We start from the raw sequence: 20,256 nt of genomic DNA, 5'->3' as shown, positions 1-20,256 counted from the left end.
TGTGCGATGTTTACACATCCACCATCGCACAAGATACTCATTTGAGGCTGAGTCAACCTAGGGGAGGCCCATGATCGGTTCAGATACTCGCTATCACCGGTGTTGGCCGTGAGCGGGAATCGAACTCGGGTCGCCGGTTTCGTAGCGCAGCGTGCAAAGCACTTCACTACCACCACCACAACCACCACGACCACCACGATCACCACGACCACCACAACCACCACCACTAACCACCACCACCACGACCACCACCACGCCTCAAAATCTCTACACTGCCGGTAGAATTCCTGGCTCAGTAAATCTGCTTAAATCGAATAATTGGAGGCGCTTTGATGAGACGCATTCTTGCACAGATGAGCTAAATAAATAAACAAACGCGCGCGCCAATGGTCATCAATAAGAAGCGTTGCTTCTGTCTTCTTCTTCTTCTTCGTTCGTACGGCGGCTGATGATGATGATGTCGATGCAGGGCAACGACTACAATTTCACATTCAGGTGGTGATCCAGCCAGCAGGCAACAGCGTCAGGAGGCAGCGGAGTGGTGCATCATCGTCATCATCACCATCATCGTCATCATCATCATCATCATTGTCGTCGTCGTCATCATCATCATCGTCGTCGTCGTCGTCATCATCATCATCATCGTCATCATCATCGTCGTCATCATCATCATCGTCGTCGTCGTCATCATCATCATCGTCATCATCATCGTCGTCATCATCATCATCGTCGTCGTCGTCATCATCATCGTCGTCGTCGTCATCATCATCATCATCGTCGTCATCGTCGCTGCGATGTCTTCTTCGCATTTGCGGATCGGGGCGTTGAGTCGTCGTCACACGCTGCGCGGTCGCACCACTACTACTGCAGAGTTTTGTAATTTTCAATTTGTGCACAATCAGGCAGCATCCGCATCTGCTGCTGGCTGCTGCCGTCACGATTTTAGCAGTGGATTCGGTTTAGGGGTGGACCATGAGCTTCGGTGGAAGATCAAACCCCACGGGATCTTCTGCGTTGTGTCGTTTCACAACGAGGTGTTTGATTGCGAGTTCTTTTGGAGGCGTAGCGATTGACACCCTCCCCCAAACGTGTGCCGCGCTGGCTTTCATTGGGTGCTACTCGCTCACAGCACTTGCCCCCCCCCCCCCCCAATAAAGCCCGTTTAAGGTTATACGGGGATCTTTGTATTTGTATTCTCCGCGCCACTCAGAGCGGACGTTAAAGATCCAGTGACGTTCTTTTCAAGAGTTGCCCACTGTGTGCCCGACGCCACGGACTAGATATTTGCCAGGTGAAAATAAATTAATAGGTAGATAAATAGATATATCGATAAATTAATCTTTGTCATTATGTAATCATTTTACAATTCAAGTACCACGATTGTTATACAGTATAATTCTCCCGAAGCGGCCACTAAACATCCACGGAAATGTATTAATAGGCATGAAGCAATTTTACAATTACATAATTGTACACCTGGATAAATACCATTAAGTAAGCCTATAATTATCGTACCGGTGAGTAAAGAATCGCATGTGTCATGAAGTGCGATTGTTGAAAATAATGAAAGTGAGTGTAAACAACAATAATAATAATAATAATGGGCCTGTAATATTGACCCAGGGAAGCCTCACTGAGTCTCAAGACTCACGTGGGGTTTTTTTGAAAGAGGCTCATGACTTGGGATGTTTGGCCAATTGGGAGAGAAAACGGGGCAAGCAGCAGCGAAATTTCCCGTCGCTTACGACCAAGTAACCACACTCAAACTTCCGCACAGATGGATTCAAGAACCCACTGCTGTAATGACATCCTCTGGAAAGCGAGCCGGTCTCCAGCCCCTCGCCGTCCCCCTTTGTCTTTCCAATGCAACGATGTCTTCTTGGTTCTTTCGGTAAAGTCACGTAGAAGGGAAGTAATAAAATAATAAAAAATAAAACATTATTATATTATTTTATTATGTTTTATTTTTATTATTTTATTACTTCCCTTCTACGTGACTTTACCGAAAGAACCAAGAAGATGAATCCATGCAGTCACGAAAGCTTTAAATCGAAATTTAATGCAACGATGCTTCGTTCCTTTTCAGCCCCCCCCACACCCCCCAGCTACGACCAGGAAAATCGCAAACCCCTCCTTATCAATCCTTCTTGTTTTACTGCATCAAAACTACACCACCATTTACAAGAGCCCAATTCTTCATTTCAAAGGATGATCACGCTATGCACAATTGTATAGTTGGTGTCAAGCGCCTTGGTAGAGGCGCTATTTGAATCTCATTCAGATAAGAAGATAAGATTACAACTTAATGTCGAGATTTGATATCCACATTCGACTGCTTCAGATTGCAGCAGCGTGAATTTGTTTCAGATCGCCGTTGGATGATCCGATGGGGCAGTCGTTCACGACATGTTGCACGCTCTGTGATGTTGCACCACCATAGCCACGAACTGGACTCTCGTTCATCTTCCATTTACGGAGAAAGTGTCTCCACATCTTCCATCGAGTGTCCGGATCCCATTCAAGGAGGACCCAAATCCTCCTCGGTAGGTCAGATCCGGGTTGGAGGATTACGGGGCCACTGATGGTTTGTCGCGACGCATTTCATTTATCGCGCACCACATGGCACATTTGCGCTGACCGGCGATGCCCAACGACGCGCGGTTCGATCGCCCCCCCCCCCCCTCCGTTGCGCAAACCACTCGCTCAGAAGTGGACAAAGCGGTCGCGTGCGATGGGATTGCGATTGAGGCGGGTGGAGAGGCATCGTCATGACAGGTAATGCCTCGTGCCCTGAGCCACGTGCGTGGGCGGTCATCGCTCTCGCTTGCCCGCGTCACCTGGTCGGGCGACTTGGAACAGAGTGGCCGTACGGAAGCCGTCGAAGACACTGATTCTTAACCTTCACTGCAGCATTTGCAACCGTTTTGGCTCTCAGTTGTCAAAACATGTGGAATGTTAATGCATACATCGGAATTGATGTACTCCCGTGCACGTGCTTAATTTGTGTTTTCGACGATTTACCTTCTAAACAAAAATCTGGCATTGTCTCGCACACCCCAGAAAGGGCATCTCGCACCCCAAGGGCAGTGCACTCCAGGTTAAGAAGCACCACTGGACTAAGAGGTGTTGAGTGTGCAGGCGGTGCAACTGCGCCAGGGCTCAGGCGTGAGGCTATGAAGAGTGTGTGGGGGGAGGGTGAATGTTATGGGGGGGTACCCCCCCACAATTTCATTAAAAATGAATTCCTTGCACCAAGACCCATGCCAAGCACGTTGCACCACTAAGCACAAACCACGCGCCAGAATGTAATTGCCCTGTGTGCCCGTGTAAGTTATAGCTTTCTCTGATGAAGGGTCCTTACCCTAAACGTCAGCTCGGTGTGTGTTTTTGTGCAGTAGAGGGTTAGGGAGATAATTTGTGGTGTTACGGGTAGATAATTGGTGAACGATGCATAATGATGAATACCAAAAAACATCAATACACTAGTTCATAACACTAGCCTAAAAATAAAAATATGTAATACACAACGTTTCGGGCAATGACCCTTCTCTATGGCATATTATGATGTGCCATGGACAAGGACCATTCGCCGAAACGTCGCCCACTATATATGAATTACTTTGCTACGTAATTAATTAATTATTGTAGTTTGCTTCGTGCACCACTGGTACTAAGCGCATATGCAAAATTATCATGACATAATGTGTTTAATCCAGGTACATTTGCATGTGCACCTGAGTTATATTAATGTGTATGTATGTTTACATTAATACTATATACACCTTCTATTCGACGATAACAGTTTAACGGACATAATATTCGTTTAAATGTAACATTAAAAATATATATTATATATAATAATAACCAAGAATTGTTTATAATAGCACCAACTAGAATCGCTGTACTATACACATAGATAACATGCATACATCCTGGACATATAGTTAATAGAAAACACACATATATAAATACTACGTAGATATATATGTACATACTGGGCATTCATACTTTATATTCTATGTGTGACTGCTACACAGAGAGAAGCTCTCCTCCGTAGGAGTGGGGACGCGGTTCAGCTGCAGGCACCGCTTGTTGTTGTTGTTGTGGAGGTTCGCGGTTCGATTCCAGCGGCCTCCCCGGTTAATACTGCCGTGTGTCAGTCGCGTTACGCTACGAGTCCTGACGATCCGGGTTCGATTTACTGCTCACGGCCCACCAACACCACCAATGACGATTATTCGAACCGGTCCTGGGCCTCCTCCTAGGTCGACTCAGCCTTAAACGAGTACCTGTCGCGCACGGTGTAAACATCGCCGTTAGGGAGACAAAGACGGCCGGGCGTGAAGCTGGCCACCCTCCCACCAACGTAGTGCCGCGTTGGCTTTCATTGGGTGCTACTCGCTCACAGCACTTGCCCCACCAATAAAATCCCATTTAAGGCTATACGGGGGATCTTTGTATTTGTATTCTCCGCGCCACTCACAGCGGACGTTAAAGATTCCGTGACGTTCTTTTCAAGAGTTGCCCACTGTGTGCCCGACGCCACGAACTTAATATTTGCCAGGTTAAAAGAAATTAATAGATAAATAGATATATTGATAAATTAATTTAAACAAATATTCTTTTTCCCGTTAATTAATCGACGGCGATAATCATCGCACCTCGCGACAGCAAAACGTGACTCGCTTTAAAAAAATGAGTCACACGACTCACCGAGGCTTGCCTGGGTAGACAAAGTGTGGGAATAAAAATAATAACAACAAATTTTCTTGCTGTGGATTTCACACCTGATGACGATTGCTTGTGTTGCAGTCGAAACGTCGTGAGAATTTTTTTGTATATTTATATTATTTTATTATCTCCCTTCTACGTGACTTTACCGAAAGAACCAATAATATAATAATAGCATTGCTGTTCAATATTAAACGTAAGTCTTCCTCTTTTTCTTCGTGTCTTCTGTCCAACCTCTACGGTCCCTTCCCCCAATATTCTGCACGGACCACCGCTTCTGCCGTTGGCGTTGCCGAATCTTGATGAGTGGTGGCATCGTGGGTGCCGCGGGACACCACGGGAGATGAACCCCGTGGTGTTCGCTTCTCCCGACAAGCGAATTCGTCGTTTGAGCAGAAGCCTCCCCCCCCCCCCCCCCCGTGATTTCACGAGAGAGTTTGCAATCTTAATTCGAAGCTTTCGTGACTGCAGGAATCCATACTCTTTGGTTCTTTCGGTAAAGTCACGTAGGTATAAATAAAATAAAAACAAATCACGACGTTTCGATCGCAACACACGTAACCTTCATCAGGTGGGACAACCACTGCAATACAATGCTGAAGTCGACGGGAAAGCTGCCGTGGCAAGAGGTGATATAAATCTTTTGAAACCCACTCGTTACTTCTGGAGGGTCACTCCCCAGATGGCCAAATCTATTCAACTACACGTAAGTTATGCATCAGCACGCACGCGATTTGCAAAACCGACGTACAAAGTGCGTACATCGAGACGCGCGCAATTACTTGAAACCGATTCACGTGCGTTTAGTTGCGTGCATTGTGCGGTGGCTTCCGTACATATTGTCGCTAAACTGAATCGTTATTGGTCTCACAGCTGACAAGCGAATACGTTTAATTCGCAATGTAATCTAAGGGTTGTTGTTGTTGCTGTTGTTGTTATTATTAAAGTCAATTATTACAGGACGCTATACATAATTCCAAATATCAATAATAATATTGATATATCTTAATATATAATATAACTTAACCTTGTGCTACATATCCTATATATATATATACTTATACGTGACAGGCATACATACGTGTATATACAGTACACGAAACAAAGATTCCCCGTATAGCCTTAACAGACTGTTGGGGCAAGTGCTGTTAGCGAGTAGCACCTATGAAGGCCGGCACGGCACACGAGGGGGAGGGTGGCCAGCACCACGCCCGGCCGCCTTTGACTCCCGAGTGGCGATGTTTACACACCGCACCAGGTATTCATTTGAGGCTGAGTCGACGTAGGGGAGGCCCGGGGACCGGTTCAGACAATCGTCTCCGGTGTTGGTGGCCGTGAGCGAGAATCGAACTCGGGCCGCCGGGTTCACAGCCTAGCGCTGATCATTTGAGTTCGATTCTCGCTCACGGCCACCGCTAACCATAGCGCTACGCTGTTGCTGCTGCCATTGATTGTGTGCGGGTGCGGTCCTAGGGTTTGTGGCCGCTGTGAAGGAGGAGGAGGTGGTGGTTAGTGAAGGGCCGCTGCTGCTGCTGCTGGGTAGTTGGAGGCAGTCGCCCTCCAGCAACGACGGAGGGCAGAGGAACGACGCTCACAACAACGAGCGGAGCGCCGGGTGGTTAAAACGCGGAGAATTGGCACAGTGGGGAGCACAGTCGGTGCGCGCCTGCCAGTCATCTCAGCCAGTCAACCCATGAGCACCTGGATCTGGCCTCAAAGTGCACCTAGCCTGGCACAAGCGCCGTGGTAACGTCATCGCCACTTAGTAGTGAACTGCGGTTGTTGTTGTTTGTTGTAGCCCAGAAGAAGCATCGCTTGACCAAAGCGTGCACCAAATTCCATCTGTCTTGCACTTCGAGAAAGAACATCGTTAAAATCCACATCATTCAGTCACTCACCACTACAGAATAGCTAAACGCATGGGCATCCACGCCCTTCATAAATAATAATTTGTTTGTGTACACAAACCCACTACGGGGCGTGCGTACGTTCCTAACGTCGGCCCGGTGCAATGAGAGCGCAACGCCTTTCCGTGCAGGTGTGAAAACACCTCTGCTGCCATCAATACACCACCGGATATCATCGGAGTCGCATAAAAACACGCCAACGTTCGTCCAGTACATATCTGTGATCTTGTGAGACGCTGTTATGCAGTGAGTATTCTAGATTATAAATACAAATACAGAGTTGTTCCCTATAGACGAAGTACTGCCAGATATTCGCTACTAATGTTGAACGTAAGCGGGAATCGAACTCAGGTAACCGCCGGGTTTTCTGTAACGCAAGGCGCTAAACGCGCCAGTACAACCCCCCCCCCCCCCACCCCGAAATACACGCGACAAAGATACCCCCGTTTAGTCTGAACACACGTTGTGTGGGTCAGTGCTGTTAGCGAGTAGCAACCTACGAAGGCCGGCACGGGACACGAGCGGGTGGGTGGCCACGAATCACGCTCGGCCGCCTTAGTCACCCGCACGGCGATCTTGACACATCGCAGCACGTGCTCATTTGAGGCTGAGTCGACCTAGGGGAGGGCGAGGATCGGTGCGGATAATCGTCGCCGGTATTGGTGACCGAGAGCGGGAATCGAACTCTGGGTCGCCGCTACGGCTCCCCAAAGACAAAATAAATTACGTCCCAGTATAGCCTTAACAGACTTTTGGGGCAAGTGCTATTCCTCAAATACACACACACACATGCACACGCGCGGGCACACACATGACATTCACACACTCCACACATATATGTGACAGCGAGACACCCACGCCCGCACACAAACCCATTATCAGTCACATATACTCGAGCGCACACACACGGCGAACAACAAGAGACAAAGATCCCCCGTATAGTTTTCAACAGACTGTTGGGGCAAGCGCTGTTATCGAGTAGCAGCACCTATGTATGTATGTTTGTGGAACTTCTTTCGCACCGTACGTAGCCAACCGAACTAATCGGAGGTGCGGGGGAAAGACAACAAACTAAACACACGAAAAGCAGCTCTAAAGAAGTGAGTTTTCAATCTTAGATTTAAAAGTGCATGGCTCTTGGAAGGAAGAGCGTTCCAGACGGCAGCGAGAAGCGCAGTCGTCTTTGTTCGGCGGCTGAGTCAAAAGCCGCCACCGCCGCTGCTGCTGCTGCAAAGATGTCCGGAGTTCCCGTGGTGGTTTTCAGCTTCTTGGCGAGATCACCAAAGGTAGCTTCATGAAGGCCGACGCGACATACGAGGAGGAGGGAGGGAGGGTGGGTGGGTGGGTGGTGGTGGTGGTGGAGGATTGTGGGCAGAGCAGCACACCACGCCCGACAGATGACACACACGCGCAAACACGCGAACGCGCGCCAACGAGCGAGCGAGCGAGCGAATTTCTAAGTAATGGTAATGGCGATGGTAAAGACTCCTCGACTTGGGGGTCGCATTTTTTTTTGTTCTGCCCGTCGCTCATAGAGTTGCAAATGAGGCTCGGAATGCAACTCGGCTCGGCCGATTTCTCCCGCGGGGTAAAAATTCCGACTGTTGCACAAAGTGCACGGGGCAGTGGATGGCGGTGGGGGGAGGCGCAGATAATGACGGCCGTGTTGGGGTTGCACTTAGCGAGAAGCTAACGAGAAGTCGTGCAGCAGACGTCATGCTCGATCCACTGCTGGGGTGAAATCCGAGCGGCACCTTTGCAACGATGCTGCGATGTCAACCGCTGCTGCGTCTCAGCCCCGGAATAGTCGGGAGCGCTGTGTGACGGGGAATCGTTTCATTCTAGATTTGAAGCTTTCGTGACTGCAAGGATTCATAGTCTTGGTTTTTTCGGTAAAGTCACGTAAGTAAAAAAGTGAAATTAAAATTAATAAAAATAAAATAATAAAATTCACGACGTTTTGGAGGCAACACAAGTCTCCGTCATCAGGTGGGACCGTCACAGCCAGATTTGCTGTATCAAGTGAGGCAGGGATTCCAAGATGCAAGTTCTTAAATACAAAGTTAAGGAGAATCGTTTATTGGCAACCCATCCACATCTCATCTCGACTCATGTTGTCTTCCACCTGTTCATGCAGTTAAGTTAATTTTTTTTTAAATGCTTGGAAAAATAATCTGTCACCCAAATAGCCATCATCGCATTAACACAACATAGGTTTATAGGAATGTATAGTTCCGATACGATATAATTACTTTGGATAGGAGGACCTTGGTAATCTAGTGGTAGTGCCCTACGCCGATAATCTCTACTCCGAGCCAGCTTAGCAGCGTTCTGGAAATTAGTGAAACATGTATTCCTGGACGTCTGCACTTAAGCGCAAGCAACGTTATCATCAGCTGCAGCCATGTCCAATCCACTGCTGGATGAAGGCCTCCCACAAGGCCCTCACGACCCCCCCCCCCCCACGATCCGTATAGTAGCATATATACGAGTCTTGGATTGTGGAGAATTACAGTAAAAAATTATAATTGTTTTTTTACCCTTCTATCTGGCAACAAAACTGACACCTTTTTACAAGGAGTCATGTTTGCATAGACCGCAATACCTGCAGTCATAATACAAACAAAAGACATAACTCTGATAATGTGCACTGTCTTTGAAGTTGATTGGTCCACACCCGAGACAGCTTTCCTTAGAGCCTAGTCTCACATGGGTTGGACCAGATGACGCCAAAAGGCGCACAACTCAAAAACAATGCACCATCAGAGTATGTTGCCAGAAAGAAGGGTAAAAAACCAATTATCATATTTTTACTGGCAAATGAGGTTCCCATAGTGTACATAAAAAATGTTTGTTATTTCTATATATGTACAGAAACACAGACTGGAGTTCTGCTTGTATCTTCTATATATATAAAATCGTGCATGTCTGTCTGTCTGTGTATGTGTGTGTGGATTTCGGACCATACGCACTTTCATTGGACGGCGGTTGCCCCTGGCAACAGCTAACGACGCCTTCGCCGCTTTCATTGGACGGCGGTTGCCCCTGGCAACGAGTAGCAACTTTTCTCCGCGGGGTGGACGCCATTTTTAATAGCGCGGGGGGGGGGGACCGGCACCCGTACCCAGCGTTCGCCGGGTGGGAAAATCAGGCAAGGCGGGAGGCTCTGCACGGTGCTAGGCCTCGACACCCAACACGCCACTCTGAGGTAAATTCATACAAATTTCACGTCCTCTACAGAGTGGCGAGGGAGGCAGAGTGGCGAGGGAGGGACTCAGCCTCAAAACGAGTAACTGGTGTGGCGTATTAACATCGCCACTGGGGAGACAAAGGCGGCCGGGCGTGGTGGATACAAGTCCCGGGCAAAGCCGGGTCATGACTATGTGTGTATGTGTTTATGTGTATGTCTGTGTGTCTGTATGTATGTGTGTATGTATGTGTCTGTATGTGTTTGTGTGTATGTATGTGTGTGTCTGTATGTATGTGTGTGTGTATTGTGTATGTGTTTGTGTGTATGTATGTGTGTGTTTGTATGTATGTGTATGTCTGTGTGTATGCATGTGTGTGTATGTGTGTGTATGTGTTTGTGTGTATGTGCGTGTATGTATGTGTGTGTATGTGTGTGTCTGCAGCAAGCGCGTGTATGTGTACCTATGGACGCGCGCGCGTGTGTTGTGTAGGGGGAACGGTAGTGTAGTGCTTAGCGTGCTGCCTGTGTCTGTGTGTGTGTGTCTGTGTGTGTGTGTCTGTGTGTGTGTCTGTGTGTGTGCGTGTGTGGTGTGTAGGGGGAACGGTAGTGTAGTGCTTAGCGTGCTGCCTGTGTGTGTGTCTGTGTGTCTGTGTGTGTGTGTCTGTGTGTGTGCGTGTGTGGTGTGTGGGGAGCGGTAGTGTAGTGGTTAGCGTGCTGTCTGTGTGTCTGTGTGTGTGTGTCTGTCTGTGTGTGTGTTCTGTGTGTGTGTCTGTGTGTGTGCGTGTGTGGTGTGTGGGGAGCGGTAGTGTAGTGGTTAGCGTGCTGTCTGTGTGTCTGTGTGTCTGTCTGTGTCTGTCTGTGTGTTTCTGCGTGTGTCTGTGTGTGTGTCTGTGTGTGTGTCTGTGCGTCTGTGTGTGTGAGGAGCGGTGGGTGTAGTGGTTAACGCTACGCTGCGCTACCAACCCGGCGAACCGAGTTCGATTCCCGCTCATGGCCACCACCGGTCAAGATTATTTGAACCTCCCATAGGTCGACTCAGCCTCAAACGAGTAACTGGTGTGGCGTATTAACATCGCCACTGGGGAGACAAAGGCGGCCGGCCGTGGTGGATACAAGTCCCGGGCGAAGCCGGGTAGTACAGCTAGTATATTATACAATAAATATTAGCGAACCTTCGACTTACGAACAGACCTCTGGAACCTAGCTCGTTCGTAAGTAGAGGAGTCGCTGTATGTGCTTTTACCCTTCATTCTTCACAGTAACGCATAACCGAGTGTGTACGTCTAGCAATAGATTTCATCGACTGGGATCCCACGGTTCGGATGGAGTGCCCTGGCCAATGACACATTGTAACACAGCCAGCAGTTTTTTTTTTTTAACCACAGCCCGATCCTGCTGATGAGACCCAGAAAGTCGAATCCGGTCCAGAGTTTGACCTCTTTGAACAAGTGCTGCTTGATGATGCTGGTGTGGAAAGCCGCGAGGTCGATGAACTCAGCACATATTGTCTATTTACCCTACATGTGGAGACACCAACCAGAGATCTGGCTTACATATGTACGTGTATGTTTACCATGCAACGTTTGATCTTCAAAAGGCGTTATCCCTTATTCACAGTCCTATTTATTACAACAGGTTTTAATATTATATATCTCAAACAATCACGTTCAGCCGATCAAACGCAACACCAAAAATTACACTTTTGTTCGAGGAATTCGCTTGCTGGAACGCATTCAAAAAAATATTACAATCGCCGATGACTCAATTCACCCCCACGAGAGAGTCAGACATTCCGTACAAACCATTAAACAATCAACCGTGGGAATCAACTGCTTAGGGCAGCGGTTACTGAACCTGGGGTGCACGCACGCCGTGGGGGTGCGAGATGCCCTTTTTGGGGGTGCGAGACATGGGCCAGATTATTTTTTTTTTAGAAGGCAAATCATCGAAACACAAATAAAGAACGGGCACTTGAGTACGACTGCTTTCACACCATTGGAACCTCATTTGGCAGTAAAAAATATGATAATTGATTTTTTACCCTTCTATCTGGCAACAAAACTGACACCTTTTTTACAAGGAGTCATGTTTGCATAGACCACAATACCTGCAGTCATAATGCGAACAAAAAACATAACTCTGATAATGTTATTTGGCGTCATCTGGTCCAACCCATGTGAGACTAGGCTCTAAGGAAAGCTGTCTCGGGTGTGGACCAATCAACTTCAAGGACAGTGCATACATTATCAGAGTTATGTTTTTTGTTTGCGTTATGACTGCAGGTATTGTGGTCTATGCAAACATGATTCCTTGTAAAAAGGTGTCAGTTTTGTTGCCAGATAGAAGGGTAAAAAAACAATTATCATACGAGTACTTTGTTTCATCAAATATCCGTATTTATTACCAATGATAAAATAAATTACGATTGAGAATCAAGGGGTGTAAGGCTGCAGTAAAGGTTAGAACCACTTTCTTAGACGATCGCAGATATGAAGACAAACGAAATACAAATTCAAACCGAAGACGATACAGAATGATAATTCCTGGAACACATTCAAACATTCGCAAACGCCCATGACTCATTGCATCTCCATATATAAATCATTAACACGATGATGATGATGCTCACAACAAAGATTATATAATCAATTGAGTCTAAACTATATGTTTTACTATTTATTTTACCAGCTAAGGCCCACTGAACTATGCATCTCTTTTTCAGAAGCGACCTGGCCACAAATGATAGCTCAAAGAAGTGGCTTAACACGTGGACATTTATTATAAAACAAATACTCTAAATTTCGATTTAAAGCTTTCGTGACTGCAGGGATTCATCTTCTTGGTTCTTTCGGTAAAGTCACGTAGAAGGGAAGTAATGAAATAATAAAAATAAAACATAATAAAATAAATACTCTAAACGCAGAGAAAGCGGAGAGGACCCGGAGAAAAATCCACGCGACCAGGGAGAGACAGAGACACGCAAACTCCAAATATACAGCAGCAGGCGTCAGGGTCGGGATCGGGATCGAACCCACGACCTCCTGAATACCAGGCGAGGGAGTTAACTTCTCGCCACGGTGGCGCTGCGATTAACCGATGAACTGATTAATACTATAGTCATTCAATAAAGTAGCGTATATGGTAACAGTTAGAGCAAACGTGTTGTAACAGGTAAAGTTTACGATGGATTTCAATCAATGTTGAGATTCTGCTGTCCGTAAATGGGTTCCTTGAACGAGCAAATTACACTCTCACCGAGAGCTCAACTCCACGATGGCTGGAGGGGGATGGGGGGTGTGCAGTTCTCATCCGAGAATCCGCGAGCTTAAACAGTGAGTCGACCGCGAGGCAGTAAGTATTGCAATGCACGGAGAGCGTTCTACAATGTGTATCGTTACCGGGGGCTTGTCGTCGCAGCGAAAATGCGTTACGCACCCCCCAGCAGCAGCAGCAGCAAGAGTTGGGGTTGCGGTGAAAGGCGTGGCGGGCACTTTCTGGAGCCACAGCCACGTTTTGCACGGACGCTTCGTTTGGAATTAAATTCCAAGTTAATTCACAGTAGGCACAGTTTTGTTTTCAGAGGGTTTTTTTTTGTTCTACAATTTGTCAAATAAAAAAATTTGCAGCGTGTGAACAATATTCAAAACGGGCTTTTTAAATTAGGGCATAGACTATAAGTTCTAAATGCATATAATTGCCTAATTAATTTACATACTATCTATCTTTTAGAGTTATCTGTATACACAGTTCAGTAATTATTATTTTATTATTTGCCTTCTACGTGACTTTACCGAAAGAACCAAGAAGATGAATCCCTGCAGTCACGAAAGCTTTAATCGAAATTTACAGTTCAGTAATGTATCTAGATACGTCGATTTCCAATATATACAGACACATTGTCTATATATGCAACATAATAATTATGAATTGTATCGTAACACGATGTATGAACGCATAATAACAATAATAATTCACCAACAGAATCGATCTCTCTCGTTCTCTCTCTACGTACCCGCGTTACCTCTCCAATCCGTCTGCAAGGATGGCCTTCCTTCCATTCACGCGTCTCTGTCCACGATATTTACTCAATAACTTTGCATTGGATACTCCTGCCAGTTGCATACAATCGTTCAAATCGCTTATATAGTGCAACTTAATTCGCTGTCTTCCCCAGATGTTACGCCTACAACAAGCACCTTATCGTTTAAATTGCATCCAGTTGTGTCAAGGGCGCTAATTATGTGTGTTTCTCGCTTAACGCGTGCTCAATTAAGTGGTAAGTTAGGAGGAAAATGTTGTGTGCGTGTGATTCCTCAACCAGCTACTCCACGATAGGACGGACAAAGATTCACAGCCACACACGCCTGGTGAACACACACACACACACCTAGCACAACAACATCAACAGCCGTCGTTCGTCAGGAAGTGGCAGTGATGTCGGCACGGCGCTTGTGCCAGACTAGGTGCACTTTGAGGCCACGTGAAGTGTGAAGGGTACCGTGAGTTGACTGAATGAGAAGACTGGCAGATTAGCCACTGTGCCAACTTGCTGCGTTTTATTCGCTCGGCGCTCCGCTCGTTGTTGTGAGCGTCGCTCCTCCGCCCTCCGTTGTTGCTGGAGGGCGACTGCCTCCAACTGCCCAGTAGCGTCCTTCACAAGCCTCCTGCACAGAGGCCGATCTTGACACCGCTGGTACCAGTCATCGGCAAGTCCGCTCAGCTCCACATCCTCCTGTGCCACATCACTCCATCTCTTCTCTAGCCCGTGTCACGCCCGGTTTAGCCCCCTCGATCCGGTCAAACAAAATCTGCTTGGGCATGCGGTGGCTGGGCATTCGGGCGTCGTGACCCAGCCAACAAACAAACAGCAACACACGCCAGCAAATACCTGTACACACGTGTATACTACAACCCGTATGTCATGTCTTCATATAAAAAAGATCTAGATCCCCAGTATAGCCTGAACAGCCTGTCTGGGCAAGTGCTGTTAGTGAGCACCTATGAAGGCCGCAACGGTACGCGAAGGGGTGGGTGGTCAACACCAAGCCCGGCCGCCTTTGTCTCTCTCTGCAGCAGGAACTCGTTTGAGGCTGAGTAAACCTAGAATAAGTCCTGAACATAACACACACACATATCTACCTATCCACACACGCGACTGATCGCTCTCCTTTTGCAGACTTCAACTTAGAAATGGTGAGTTTTATTTTGTTTTACAATCTTAACCGACTTCGGCATTGCACCGATATTCTCTTGTGGAGTTGATGATCTCTCTCTCTCTGCTGGGTTGTTATTCCGTGTGCTGGGTTGTGCCGTGACGTTCACGCGCTAATGTCTTGCCATTCGGAACTTGACCATGCAGCAATTATATTGTTGGTTCTTTCGGTAAAGTCACGTAGAAGGGAAACAAACAAAAAAATTAAAACATTTTTTTCTTTCCCTTCCACGTGACTTTACCGAAAGAACCAATAATATGAATCCCTGCAGTCACGAAAGCTTTAAATCGAAATGTTTGCGATTTTTTTTTTGGTGTGTACGTGTGCGTGTGTGTGTCCAATTTGTTGTTTGCTGTAGTAACCAGTGTACCCTGGTCCCCGACGAAAATGAGCATTCATTACCCTGCAGTCGGCATCACCTGTGGCAAAATAAACCGAACGCCAAACCTACTACGTCACCACGGCGATTGTGCCAGGCTAGGTGCTCTTTGAGAGCACCTGATGTGTCGAAGGTTAGCTGCTGGCAGGAGGTCACGGGACAGACCCCAGGTGCCATGGGTTGGCTGACACTGACTGAGATGACTGGCAGATGCACCAACTGTGCTCCCGACTGTGAACACTTTCTGAGTTTTAATAATAAAAATGTTTACGGGTTAGATAGCGATCTAACCCAAACAAACCCTTATTATGAATAATATTGGTGGCGAAAGCCTACGTGTTAAACTTTCTGAGTTTTATCCGCCCGGCGCTCTGCTCGTTGTTGTGAGCGTCGCTCTTTTGCCCTCACATTCACACTCACACACACGCATTTAACACACACACACAAAGAAACAAATACAAAGATCACCCGTATAGCCTCCACATATTGTTGGGGCAAGTGCTGTTACCGAGCACACACAAACACGCGCGTAGAAAACCAAAAACTGAACCTCGTTAAAAAATAAAAATAGTCAAGTAACCATTGCGTAATCTCGACATCGCATCAGCAACGCGACGATGTGGAACTCTCCACTCCGCGAGCACGACTTCCACAAAGGCCCTCTCGTCCCCGTCTCTCCACAGCCGCGCGCACGACCCGCCGCTCGCCACGCGTTCCGTCCGCCACCCACCCCCCGCCGCTCCGTCTCATCGCCGCGCGAGCCGTACCTGCCACTCCGCCTTGCTGTGCAGCAGTGACATGCCTGCCCGCCTCTCTGATTCCAACCAGCCGGCCAGCACACGCGGCCGCGGGGAGCTGCTGTTGCTGATGATGATGTTGATGATGATGATGTTGATGTTCCTGCTGCTGCTGCTGCCGCCGCTGTCGCTGCTTACTGCTGCAGGGCGGGAACGAGCGCTATACCGTGCACACGCTATGCACGAACAGCTGCCGAAGATGCTGCGGGCAGGTAATAGCCTGAGGGGTGGTTGGGTGGTTTGGTGGGGTGGGAGGGGGGTAGAGAAGCTACCTGTGAGCGCGTGCTCGTCGCTCCGCTATAGCCGCTCACCTGTACCGGCTCCCCCACACACAGTGGGAGGAAGGGGGGGGGGCAGGTGGGGAGGGGGAGCGTCCCGCCTCCTCCACGCGGCGAGCCGCAGGAAGGTGGAGTTTGGAGTTTGGGTGCGCCGCCTAAGTTCTGCCCCGGCGTGGTGGGTGAGGTGGGGAGGTGTGTGTGTGGCGGGGAGCGGTGGTGTAGTGGTTAGCGCGCTGCGCTGTGTATCCCGGCGACCCGAGATCGATTCCCGCGGTGGCGATTATCTGGATAGGTCCTGGGCCTCCCCAAGGTCGACTCAGCCTCAAATGAGTACCTGGTACGGTGTGGAGGAAACATCGCCACTGGGGAGACAAAGGCGGTCGGGCGTGGCGCTGGCCACCCGCCCCGAGGTGCTCGCTCACGGCACTTGCCCGGGCTGTCTACTAAAGGCTACATGGGGGATCTTTTTCTTTGTAGGTGGATACGTGCGCACGTGTGCGGCTAAGGTTGATGTGTGCGCGTGTGGTGTGGGTTGTACAATATTGCCTTAACAGACTGTTCGGGCAAGTGCTGTGAGCGAGCACATATGAGGAAGAGCCACACTGCAGGCGAGGTGGTGGGTGGCCAACACCACGCCCGGACGCCTTTGTCTCCCCAGTGGCGATGTTTACACACCACACCAGGTACTCATTTGAGGCTGAGTAGACCTAGGGGAGGCCCATGGCCTGTTTTCAGATAATCGTCACTGGTGTTGGCCGTGAGCGGGAATCGAATTCGGGTCGCCAGGTTCGTAGCGCAGCGTGCTTACAACTACACCCCCCCTCCCACACACACAAAGATAAATACAAATATCCCCCGTATAGCCTGAACAGACTGCTAGGGCAAGTGCTGTTAGCGAGCACCTATGAAAGCCACACACACACGTACGCGTTGATGTTCAGTCTGGAGATGGTAGCGGCTGATCGAGATGCGCTTCTCTCCCCCCCTCTCTCTCTCTCTCCGGCAGTACATATACTAAAAATTGGAACGATACAGAGAAGATTAGCATGGCCCCTGCGCAAGGATGACACGCAAATTCTCTCTCTCCAAAAGTGCTGCGGCGTGATGCGCGTCCTGCGTAATCGCGTCGATGATAATTGCACGGGAAGAGCATGAATGTGGTCGTCGTGGCGTTCCGGTGTGAGCGGCGCGCGCTCTACAGCCAACTGGTACCACCGGCGGGCCTAATTCGATTTGGCGCAGATAGACGCCGATTACGTGCAACTAAGTGCCCGAACAAATTATTATTTCACGATGAAGAGCAAACAAAGATATATTGGTGTTCCTCGAAAATAACTCTTTCAAATCACTGAAGATCGTCCGCTAATGGTGTTTGTATTCGAAACACAGGCATCGGTTATAATTATTATCCATACCGTGTCAATTCACACGGTTCACCCCGTATTCTTGTACAGGGAAATTGAGTTTTCAGGTCCATACGGCGTTACAGCCGTTTCAATACGGGCACAAAAAAGTGTCTATCTGTGTGTGTTTCTCCCTTGTGATGCGACTTGAAAGGATGAACGTTGAGATGTATAAGGGGCACGGGGTGACCAATACAGTCTGAATTGGCCTGCATTAACATAGGGCACTGATATGACAATTATCTAATACAAATCATAATAATATATTTTATGTATAACGAGGTAAGAGCACATCGAGAGCAAACATCTGTTTGTCCAATCCACTACTACTGAATAAATAAATAAATAGATTTCCATTACTTATTTATCAAATGTCTTCAAACGATTTAACAACAAATGAAAACACGGACACCCCATAGCGCTATTACGGGGGAGCGGTGGCGCGGTGGTTAGCGAATCGCGCTACGAACCCTGCGACACGAGTTCGACTCCCGTTCACGAAGCACGAACAGTGGCGATGATTAGAACCGGTCCTGAGCGTCCCCTAGGTCGACTCAGCCTCAAACGAGTGCCTTGTGTGGCGCGTAAACATCAGCACTGGAGATTCAAGTTTCAAGTTTCATTTATTAGGTATAGCCCTGTGAGCCATTCGGCTCTTGAATCGGGTGCAACCGCAACAAACAAAAAAACAAAAACATGAACAAGAAAACATCTTAAAGTGACTATGTGCAAACAGAAAATCCAAGAAAAGACAGCAAAATATTGCAGAAAAAGCACCGTACACCAACGCTGTGTGCAAAAATCCCAGTGGGATGCAAGTCAAACAACAACAACCACAAGACAATTTAGATTTAGGCCATCAGTCTAACTCTGTACTACAACAAACAAACATGGCCAAACCGAAAAACTTTTCAAAAATCACCAAAATTAAGCCATAAAAGCAATGAAACAGTGATCATAGGAACTGTGACCGAATTTTCACAATAAACGATGTCAACAACATGTATACAAAGGCGGCCCGGCGTTGTGCCGACCACGTAACACAGCCCCGTGTACCACTCCGGCCGTAATAGGCGCTCGCTAACAGCACCTCCTGAAGACCAGTGGCTCTTAACCTTACCTGCAACCTGAACCCCATTACTTCTCGATCGTAACAAAAAATATACATCTTGGTTTCATGAAACAAAGTGAGTTGTACTTACGTATCCGTGCTTAATTTGTGATTTCGATTATTTAACATTCCAAAAACAAGTTCAACCATGCCTCGCACCCCCAGAAAGGGCGTCTCGCACCCCCAGGGAGTGCATGGTGCACCCCCAGGTTAAGAAGGTTTAGAAGAAGAAGCGCTGCTTTAGACTATCCGAGCTGCCTTGGTCTTGTCGCGTGTACTGTCTGTTGTGTAGGTGTGTGTGTGTGTATATCGATAGGCGCTGTGCAGTTACGGGGTGTGTGGTGTTTAAACGCTATCTCCGATATCATAGACACATGCTGGAGTATACTGCTGTATGTGGGTGATTCATCGATTGTGTTTAAGGTAATGATCGATAGTGGACATTGATAGATCGACGCGATAGTTCATAGCAACTGTTGCACTCAATTTGCAAAATGAATCGACTCTCTATTTTCATTTCACGGAAGAGTAACTGGTGACGTTTCCATGTATGTTTTTGTATGTGTAGGCCGGATTAAGAAAACATTCAATTTCGATTAAAGTGAGAATTTTATTTTTTATTTTATTTTATTATGTTTAATTTTTATTATTTTATTATTCCCCTTTTACGTGACTTTACCGAAAGAACCAAAAATAAGAAAACATTATGTTTGACATAAAACTTTGTATTATTGTATGTATTGTGTCTATGTTGTGTATATTGGTTTTGTGTGATTGCATGTATTGTCTATATATTATATTTGATTTTGTATTAGTGTATGTATTGTGTCTATATATTGTATATGTGCATATAAGTACATTTTTTACTTTGTTGATACCTGGATGCATAGTTATTGCTAACATCATAAATATAGAGATCGGTATGGCCCAAAAATCAGGACACACTAGGTTATTTTAAAAAAATTACACTGAAAATAACACATTTGAAATATTTTATTTTTTAAAGTTAATATTTTATCTATTGTCATTATTAATATCAACTTTTCTTCTTTTTTCTTTCTTTCTTTCTTTGCAGGTGACATTTTTTTGCTACTCGAGGATGAGCGAGATAAATCAGATTTTTTTAAAGCTGGTTAAAGAAGGAATCTGTAAACTTTACAAACAAAAAGAACGGCCCCTAATTTAATTACAAAATTCAATTCGTGCGCGCGTGAATGTGAATATAAATCAGTTTGAACATTTGTTAA

At 47.1% G+C, this 20,256-nt stretch overlaps 1 protein-coding gene and 1 pseudogene across 1 annotated transcript in view; one reads left to right on the top strand and one right to left on the bottom strand.

The window, feature by feature from the left end:
* LOC133353210 (transcription factor AP-2-beta-like) overlaps positions 1-16,457 on the bottom strand; it is a 78,706-nt gene extending 62,249 nt beyond the window's left edge. Inside the window, 1 exon segment of the mRNA XM_061569278.1 lies at positions 16,188-16,457. Coding sequence (XP_061425262.1) covers positions 16,188-16,220 — 33 coding nt within the window. The 5' untranslated portion in view covers positions 16,221-16,457.
* A 1,030-nt stretch (positions 16,458-17,487) lies between these two features.
* On the top strand, positions 17,488-17,572 carry LOC133353412 (U6 spliceosomal RNA; annotated as a pseudogene).
* Positions 17,573-20,256: the final 2,684 nt, after the last annotated feature.

This window comes from Lethenteron reissneri, chromosome 43 (assembly GCF_015708825.2).
Source record: "Lethenteron reissneri isolate LAM-NWPU_2019-01 chromosome 43, ASM1570882v1, whole genome shotgun sequence".
Classification (NCBI taxonomy): Eukaryota; Metazoa; Chordata; class Hyperoartia; order Petromyzontiformes; family Petromyzontidae; genus Lethenteron; species Lethenteron reissneri.
Note: the sequence above shows the minus strand (reverse complement) of the source record. Positions and strands in the feature narration are given on the sequence as shown.